Source organism: Podarcis cretensis (genome assembly GCF_951804945.1).
Source record: "Podarcis cretensis genome assembly, chromosome: 2".
In the NCBI taxonomy this organism is placed as follows: Eukaryota; Metazoa; Chordata; class Lepidosauria; order Squamata; family Lacertidae; genus Podarcis; species Podarcis cretensis.
Genome location: NC_137171.1, coordinates 1,092,150 through 1,101,187, shown reverse-complemented (window position 1 = coordinate 1,101,187; position 9,038 = coordinate 1,092,150). Strand labels below are relative to the sequence as shown.

Here is a 9,038-nt window from a genome sequence, read left to right as displayed (position 1 = left end):
TTAAATGGAGAGAGACTGTCATTCCAACTTCTGTATTTTTTCTGCAAGGCTGGTGAATCTCTCTCATTGGTTGAGGCTCTCTCCCTCCCATCCCGGTTTGGTACCCAGTCAGTCCAGATGCAAACATCTACTTTACAAATAGAAAGATAAAACTTACTAGCCATGTTGTGCTTCCCTTGTGAATTGATATCTAGCAGTCTCACACCTGGCATCACTCAGGAATTCTAAGAAACCAAATAAAATCAGTGCAGTTTTGAAAGATTCAGTCTGCCATCCTAATTCAAAATGACATCACTTTGTATGTAGATATAGACTAAAAAAAATCTGCTCCTTCATTCCAGGAAACACCATGCAAAATTGAGTTACAATATCTTAAGAGGTGCCTAGATTTATAAAAAACAGACAGACCAACATCTTTCCAAAATACACAGTAGGAGTGGAAAAAGTAAAAACTCTTTAAAAGAGCCTTTTGACTCTGTCCTAGTTTTAAAGAGTTTTCATGGATTTGCAAGACAAACATACAGGTACACTCGCTTTGGAGGCTGTTTCACAGGAGAAGAGCAACACACCTCCCCACCTTCTCTTCCTCTCAGAGCAACTCTGAATCTTTTATTTCCCAATCCTTTTTTTTTTTTTTTTTGTTATCTAATCTGTTAATGAGCTTGTGCTGTTGCTTTGGCAACCACCCTCTCTCTTGCTATCATCTCCTCCTTCCACCTTCCACCCAATTTTCTTTGCATTGATTCAAGGGCCTATGAAATGCTGTAGAATACAGAACCCTCATCCACATCTGGGGACCCTTGCATGTTTCCCCAGCAATCTTCTACCACCCTTGTCTCTGCCACTTAATAACTCTCAGAAATCCTCAAAGGAGGCTCAGAAATTAATAGTGAAGGGAGAACAATAGATACCTGGCTCAACTGCAAGTTTTGCTGTACTCAGATTGCAAGGAGACCAAGATTACCCCCCAAACACACCTGCTCTTTTTAGAAGGCTAGGAGGAGGTCTTCATTTTGGCAAAAATGCACCATTAGCTACAGGAGAGGTGGGGAACCTCAGGTCTGGAGGCAGCATACAGTGCTCTTAACTTCTCACTATGACCCTCTAGGTTCTCCCCAAGTCACACCTTTTTGTACCCCACTTGAGCATTTTTACCTAACTGAAATGTCTCCTAGAGCTTTGGTCATGCTTCTTCCTTGTCTGGATGGAGGATGAATGAATCAACTTATTTCGGGCACTGACCAGAGTGGGATGGCGGACAGAAAAGGGTATGTGAACACGTGTAGGAACTAGACTACTGTACAACAGTAAAATCCACCTCAACCCACTTTTGCCTCTGGTCCCACCCACCACCGCCATGTGGCCCCTGGAAGGTTGCACAGAAAGAAATGTGTCCCTCAGGTTAAAAAGTTGCCCCACCCCATGAGGTTGTGGATTTCATTAGGTCCTTCCTTTCCCCTCATAATTCAAGCACTGCTATTTGTTAGGAACTTGAGAAGACTAACTATTAGGCATTTGAGGGTGTTTGGACAGAGCATGGGCAGGCAGGAGGAAAACCAATGCAGCTGTGGGTTGGGTGCAATCCTGTACCATGAGCAGTACATTGCACTGATGCAGCCAACTCCAATCTAGTACCCATCATTTGTTTCAGACTACAACTCCTATAATTCTTAACCATTGGCTATGCTGGTTGGGGCTGATGGGAGTTGTCCAAATCATCTGGTGAACACCAGCTTGGGGAAGGTTACATTGCTAAAACATGAGTGATCACCAACATCTAACCCATTTGCCCAGTGGAAAGACCCATTTCATGGCCAGTCAGGTTAGAATAGGAGCAGAAAGACTCACCTGATCTCTGTTAGCCTTGGCTACAGTGGAAGACAGATACTTTGCACTGGTTGTAGGATTGAAGCGCAGGGCTTTGGGGTCTTGCAAGGGTCTACTTTGTCTCCTATACTATTTAACATCTATATTAAACTATTGGGAGCGCAGTGTCATCAGAATGCCGATGATACGCAGCCGTTTCTCTCCCTTCCATTTGAATCGGGGGAGGCTGTGAAAGGGTTGGACCGGCGCCTAGAAGCAATGCTGGGCTGAATGGGTTCCAGTTAACTGAGGCTGAATCCTAATGAGATGGAGGTGCTGTGGGTGGGAGGTTCCTTTCTCCAGGAACTAGGTGGAGGGCTGCACTGAAGGAACAAGTTTGCAACCTGGAGCTATTATATCTTTAAAGCACATTCAAGGCACATTGGCCCAGATTCACCATTCTGTGACAGCCAAATATAACCAGTTTTCACCACAGATTAGTTTCCAGAGTGTGATGGCAAATTAAAGGAGTGGGGCCCACTGAATTCAACAGCATCTACTTCCAAGTAAGTATGCACAGGTTCAGGCCACAAGAGTCTTTAAAATGTGCACAACCTGTGCTAGGGTAGTCAGATGGAAAACAGGAGAGGGGGCACTCCTGCTCCTTTAACAGTGGTGCAGAAGAGAAAATTTCAGCAGGTGCATATTGTCATGTAAGCTACACTGGTAGAAATTCCCTCTTTCACAAAAGTATTAAAGGTGCAGGGGCCTCTGTCCCCCTCAAAAGTTCAGCCACAGCCTTGCTGCCCAACCCTGTGCAAGTTTATTGGGACACATACCTCCTTGTTGCAACTGCAAGGCTCTCCTTGTGTTTTCTTGGGTGTCTATATACAGTATATATATATATATATATATATATATATATATATATATATATATATATATGAATGATGCATTGACTGTGGATAAGGCTTTCATTGGATACCAGCCGCAATGGCTATGTTCCACCTCCACTGTGGAGGCAGTATGGGCCTGAGGACCAGTTGCTGGGAATCACAAGTGGGGAGAGTGAATTTGCACCCAGGTCCTGCTCATGGGCTTCCCACAAGGATCTGCTTGGCCTCTGTGAGAACATGGTGCACTCCTGGGGTACAATGGACCAGTGTGTCTGGCTGTTAACCAGGAGGTTGGTGATTCAAGCCCGCCCAAGGACAGCTGTGGGCAAGATAGCTGCATTACATGAGCTTGGCCTAGATGACCCTTAGGGTCCCTTCCAACTCTACAATTCTATGAATGAAAATCACACAGGCTGCACTTACTCTTCAACAGTTGCAACCTGCAACTCAAACGCTTTCTGCCACCTTCAGGGGCACTAGGTGGGAGCAAGGAGCCTCTGGGTTTCATGTACATTAATTTATTTGCATGCATATGGGCATGGGAAGCCCCACCCACCAAAATGTAAACTCTGCAGATTCTCCAAAGAGGGAAGAGCTGAAATTTAAAGAAATGTAGCAGATGTATAAGTAATGCATACTAGTGTTGTGGGGTGGAGAAGCATCTCCAGTATCTTGCCAAAAGGCAAGGCAGAGACAGTGTTTTTATCAGAAAATAGGGCTGTCTCCATCCTAAAGGAGGAACTGGCAGGGTTATTGCTCAAGTGTGCACCAATACTCCTTCCACTACTGTAGGCTTCCCCTCTTTTCTGTTTTACTCATCTTTCCTTCCACCAGCAGGTGACAATCATTAGGTCTGAGGCAGGCTCCAGCCCCACCCAGGCTGCTCAGCCTTCTCTTAAATGAAGGCAAGCCAAGGTAATTTCTGTTGAGTTAGTGCTGTAGAGTGGAAGTGGAAAGGGCCGGTGAGGGGGAGAAAAGGGTCTTTTGTGTTTTTAAAGAAAGATGTTGAGGTTCCAGAGTGACGACCGTCCATTCAAGCAGAGGAAAAGTTTAGGTAAAAAACTGAGGGATGAACTTGAATGATGAGGTGGGAGATATGATTCTGGATTATAAATTGGAACTTCTACTAATTGTCCACTTGCATCTTTCTGACTATTTCCTTTTAAGCTAAATATAACACCCTTCTAGCATTTTCCCAGCATATCTCATTGTCTCTGGATTCTCTGTCTTCCCTGTGAATGACACCTGCTTGTCTGTCTTTCCACTGGCAGGTCTTGTTGACTTTTAAACTACCCTATTTCTTAACGGCTTCTCATTCAAGAAGCTCAAAGTGGCATTTAAGTGTTAAATGTGATAGTCTTCCTCTTGGTAGAGCTGAAACTTCCAAAACTCTTTCTGATGACTTTTATCTGTCATAATCTCATTTTTAGCCTCTCGGATGCAGGAAACAACTGATATCAGGACAAAGTATCCAAGCAAGATTCCGGTAAACCTCCTCTCTTTCTACCTAGATTCTAGGGGGAATTCCCTCACAGAGCTATCATTCCCACAGCAGTTTGGTAATAAATCCCTCTTCACAGAGAACTCTAGGACCTGTAGCTTTGAGGGCAATAGGAGCCTCCTAACAGCTCTCAATACCCTTAAAGGCAGCTCCCATAATTCTTTGAGGAAAGCCATGGGTCTCTTAAGTGGTATCACAGTGCTTTAAGTGTGTGGTACAAATGTGGCCTTGTCTGAACTGAGTATGGAATTCATGAGCTGCTTAGTCTTTCCTGATCACATGAAGCTGTTGAGAATGCATAATCTGGACTGAGGCTTTGCTAAATCCTCAAAAGCCATTCTAAGACTCTAAGAGCAAAAGAGACTGAGAGATGCGAGCTTGGGGCTCCCACAGTTATTGCAAGTTTTCATTTACTGAACATAGTACCCTCAGTTCTACTCTGAGGAACTTGAAGGAACTTATATATGGTTCCCAAAGAGGCTGCCATTCTTAAGAGCACACCTGCTTATCCAGCAATGGAGCTTCCATCACGTGCCTTGACATTGTCCAATGCTTTCCTCTCACACAGGTGGTGCTTGAGCGTTACCAGAAGGAGAAGACACTCCCTCAGTTGAGCCGGGTCAAATTCCTGGTTTCAGGGGATCTATCTATGTCTCAGTTTGTCTACAGTCTGAGGTAGGGAAGAGTTTTCACATACTGTGGTAATGTGGGGGAGAGAGATGGGAAAGACAATTAATTCCATTTGCACTTAAAGGTACACCTGCGTACCCACCTTGCCCCTTTTGAAACAATACATAGCCAAAATGCAGCCTTCCACTGGCCTTTGGACTGATCCTCTCCCTTCCCCTCTCTAGGGCCCGCCTGTCCCTGACAGCCACTCAAGCCTTCTACCTGCTGGTGGACAACAAGAGCCTGCCCTGCCTGAGCCTGACTGTTTCGGAGGTCTACGAAGCCAACAAAGATGACGACGGCTTCCTCTACATTACCTACGCATCTCAAGATACGTTTGGTGATATTGGCCCATGAGCCCATTCCAAGGAAGGCCTCTGCAGTCTCCCCCTCCTCCCTTTCTCTCATACATAGTTATCACAACATGGATTTTTAAACTGCTTTTGTGTAAGAGTGGCATGGGAGAAGAGTATTCACCATCGGGCAGGCTCTGCTTTGTTGTCATTGTCCCTGAAGCAACTGAACTACCTTCTATGTTGTATGTGCCTGAAAAGACGCCCAGATGACAGGGTGTATTTTAGGGTCATGTACTTTCTTAACCAACTCTGCAGGGCCATTACTTTAACCCACTGCCAGCTTATTCTTTTAAACTAATTTGTTCCCTTATCGCTTCAGACGGATATAGACATAGATATAAAAAAGAGCATCACTACTATTGCACAGGAAACTTTTGTCTGGTTTTCTTTCTTATTTTAAACAAAGCTGATTGGCCTAATGGGAATCTGGAGGGTTCCACAAGTGGAAATTTTAACCACACAGCTGTTTTTGTTACTTCATCTCTTTCTTCCCCTTTTTTAAAAAAAGCCTTCTGACAAGACTGCAATAAAGAAATAAATGGGCACAATTACACTCACCTGATCCGAGTATGGCTCTTTCTTCCCCACAGGAGAAGTGAGTGGTTATTAAAGACACTGAGTCATTTCTCTCTCTTTCTCTTGTTTTCAAAAAAAAAGGAGGTAAAGGTGGCTTGATTTTTGCTCTCCTTGCTAAGCAAGCAAGAAGAATCTGGGCACAAAAGGGGAGGGGCTGAAGCACAAAAAAGCTTACCTTCCTATACTTTGGCATAGGGTGGAGAGGGCTTTTATGTCTGCCAAAAATGGGGGGGGGGCAGAGTATTTTGAAGAGCAGTTCCAATCAAATGCTTCTATGGATATGAACATATATCCTAGCATAAAAGAGAAATGAAAGATTCCCTTAGAAGTATTCTTTCTGTATCTCTTTCCTCCCAAATTTTGGTGATGGTGATGATGAGGGGTTCTTTTGTCCCTGGGTCCTGTGCGCAAGCCCTTGGAGAGGTCTCTTTCATCTTTGTGGGGCTAGAACAAGACTGACAGAACCTGTGGCTCTCCAGGTGTCCTTGGACTCCAACTCCCATCAGCCCCAGTCAGAATGGCCAGTGGCCAGGGATAATGGGAGTTGTACTCCAGGTACATCTTCTGGAGGACCCACAGGTTGCCCATCTCTGTTCTATAGCAGCATGAGCAGCGATGGGCAAAATGATTCCATCACAGTTTGTCATTTGCTCAGTGAGGTACAAATCTTGCATTTATAAATTCATTTGGAAATTCTGTTACTCAGGTAGCTCCATCAGTAGAGTAAAGGTAAAGGGACCCCTGACCATTAGGTCCAGTCGTGACCGACTCTGGGGTTGCGGCGCTCATCTCGCTTTATTGGCCAAGGGAGCCAGCATACAGCTTCCGGGTCTTGTGGCCAGCAGGACTAAGCCACTTCTGGCGAACCAGAGCAGTGCACAGAATCAGTAGAGTAGGAGACTCTTAATCTCAAGGTCGTGGGTTTGAGCCCCACATTGGCAAAAGATTCCTGCATTGCAAGTTGGACTAGATGGCTCTCGTGGCCCCTTTCAAGTCTACAGGTTTTTTTCCTGTGATTCTTCAAGGGGCCGTTTTGAACAAATGAGCCCCGGTAGCCCATGCGAGAACTTCTATTAGCACAATGGGGCTTTCCCTGCTTTCTTCTCCCTGCCCTCCTACCCCAACTGGCTCTGGAGAAGAGTCAGGAGAGGGAGAGAAAAGGGGGAACTAGTCCATCTGGCAAGCTGAAGTGCTTGCACTGATAGAATGGTTCCCAAGATTTCAAACTAGGTTTCAGTTTATAGGAATATGATATAGTCCAAGCACTCAGTATGCAAGGCAGCCATCTCCTCCTCGCCCCCTACTCAGTACCATTTCCAGAGACATTTCTAGTCCTGATCAGAAAGTGTGTGGACGTTCCTACCCCTGACAGATGCCTTTACCTCTAAGGAAGTTGGGGGGGGATGATTTTAAATCCCTCACACCTCTGCATATTGCTGTAACTTTACTAAACTTTATTAAAAACAGGGGCAGAACATCAAATTAATTCATAAACAATCTCAGTTTGATTGTGAAAATGTGACTGTTTGTTGGAATGAAGTCAGGATGTGATATATTCAATAATTATGAATCTGCTGGATTTCACTAACCAATTGACCAATTGTAAGTTGCAGCAGCATTACTCGTTTTGAATGAGGGCAGTAAACGATGCCTTTATTCTGCTAATGCAAGGATTTAAGCTTGTGCAATGAAACTTCCCCCCACGCATCCCATGGCCTCCCTAAATCTGGTCCAGAGGTTGAGGGAAGCCTAAGAACATATTTGGAGGAAGGGGGAGGAGACAAAGGAATGTTCCATTGTGCAGGAGTAAACTCTTTCACTAACGGAACAAGAGAGTTAGTGCTACTTGGGACGCAAGCCTCCATTTTGTAAAGTAGCCCCTTGGAAGAGAAGTTACATGTGGGTGATATCTGCTGCAGTCTCCTAATGAACTCTGATTAGTAATTAATTTCACACACACACACACACACACCATAGCTGGCTTTTAAAGGGAATCAGAAAACTGCATGGAGGGTAGGTCTATCTATGGTTTTTGGCAATGGTGGATTAAAAAGAGCCTCTGTGTTCAGAGATAATGTACCACTGAATGCAGAAGCTCCATCTTCCAAAGAATATTGAGGGAGCCTGATGCGACATCCAGACGTTGCTCTGCACCCAGCTTTGTATTCAGCCTGAACAAGGGGGGGGGGCCTCAAAAAGAGATGGAGGGGCCCAAAGAGCCTTGGCCAATGGCTGAATGCCAGTTCAATGGGAATGGTGGTGGGTGCTTTTCTACCCCGCTTGTGGACTTCCCAGAAGCATCTGATTGGCAGATCTGGGAAACAGGAGGCTGGGCTTCAAAGGACCTGTGGTCGGATCCTGCAGAGTTCTTCCTGCATTTAGAAGAGAGGCAGGCAGGCAGGCACAGCTAAACCTCAAGCCTGCATGGAAACCTGAGACAGGCTTTGATCTGAACATACAACTTTGATGGCCTCTTGGTGTTCTCTGCACATGCTCAGGGGAGCTCATTGTTAACTCTCTGTTCTGCCACTTAAAAAGAACCCTGCCTCAGCTTAAACTCTGTCTCAAATTGCTATGGGGAGAAGGCACAACTGAACACGCATCCAAAAATCATCCATTCGTTTTTTTTTAAAAAAAGAAGCTAAGTGTGATGCATTCATCATGAGGAGGTTGAGAACAATTTTCCCAGCTGACAGTGATGTGGTGGAACACCTCCTCCCTGTTTCATGCTTCTGTTGCACTCGAGTACCACAGCACGCTGAGTGGGGTTAAATATTTCATGTTCATTCGTAAATATTACTCTAAAATTAGCCTGAAGTGTGAAAACTAATAGGAAGAGAGGAGGCGGTTTTTGCTGGCATGCCTGGCTGAGAGACAAATTACAAAGTGTGTTAACATTTGTTTAAGAACATAACATGGACTGATTAGATGAGACGAAGAGCCTATTCAGTCCAGGAGGAGGGCATCCGCGGCCCTCCAGAATTTGCTGGACTACAGCTCCCATCATCTCTGACCACTGGCCGCACTGCCTGGGCCTGATGGGAGCTGAAGTCCAGCAGCCACAGGAATGGATCATAGCTCAGAAGTACTGCATCTGATTTGCATGCAGAAGGTCCCAGGTGTGATTCCTACATCTTCAAAGCTGCCTCTGGCAGCTAAGAAAGGCCTGGAGGCACTTGGTAGTTGGAGATATACAGCCTCTGAACATGGAAGCTCTATTTAGCTATTATGGCT

The 9,038-nt window shown here is 45.2% G+C and overlaps 1 protein-coding gene across 2 annotated transcripts; it reads left to right on the top strand.

The window, feature by feature from the left end:
- Positions 1 to 2,309: 2,309 nt before the first annotated feature.
- Positions 2,310 to 5,729, top strand: LOC307211335 (microtubule-associated protein 1 light chain 3 gamma-like). 2 transcript variants are annotated; one of them, XM_079967891.1, is made up of 4 exons: positions 2,310 to 2,372; positions 4,133 to 4,188; positions 4,772 to 4,878; positions 5,058 to 5,729. In XM_079967891.1, exons 2-4 carry the CDS (start codon positions 4,141 to 4,143, stop codon positions 5,227 to 5,229), a joined length of 327 nt encoding a protein of 108 aa, XP_079824017.1. In that variant the 5' UTR covers positions 2,310 to 2,372; positions 4,133 to 4,140; the 3' UTR covers positions 5,230 to 5,729. The 2 variants fall into 2 exon arrangements, with proteins under 2 accessions (XP_079824017.1, XP_079824016.1); XM_079967890.1 differs by lacking the exon at positions 2,310 to 2,372 and adding an exon at positions 3,640 to 3,756.
- Positions 5,730 to 9,038: the final 3,309 nt, after the last annotated feature.

Coding starts and splice junctions, on each gene's coding strand:
- LOC307211335 (XM_079967890.1), top strand. CDS start 3,705: ATGTTGAGGTTCCAGAGTGACGACCGTCCATTCAAGCAGAGGAAAAGT. Junction 4,189..4,771: donor AGTATCCAAGCAAGATTCCG/GTAAACCTCCTC, acceptor CCTCTCACACAG/GTGGTGCTTGAGCGTTACCA. Junction 4,879..5,057: donor CAGTTTGTCTACAGTCTGAG/GTAGGGAAGAGT, acceptor TCCCCTCTCTAG/GGCCCGCCTGTCCCTGACAG.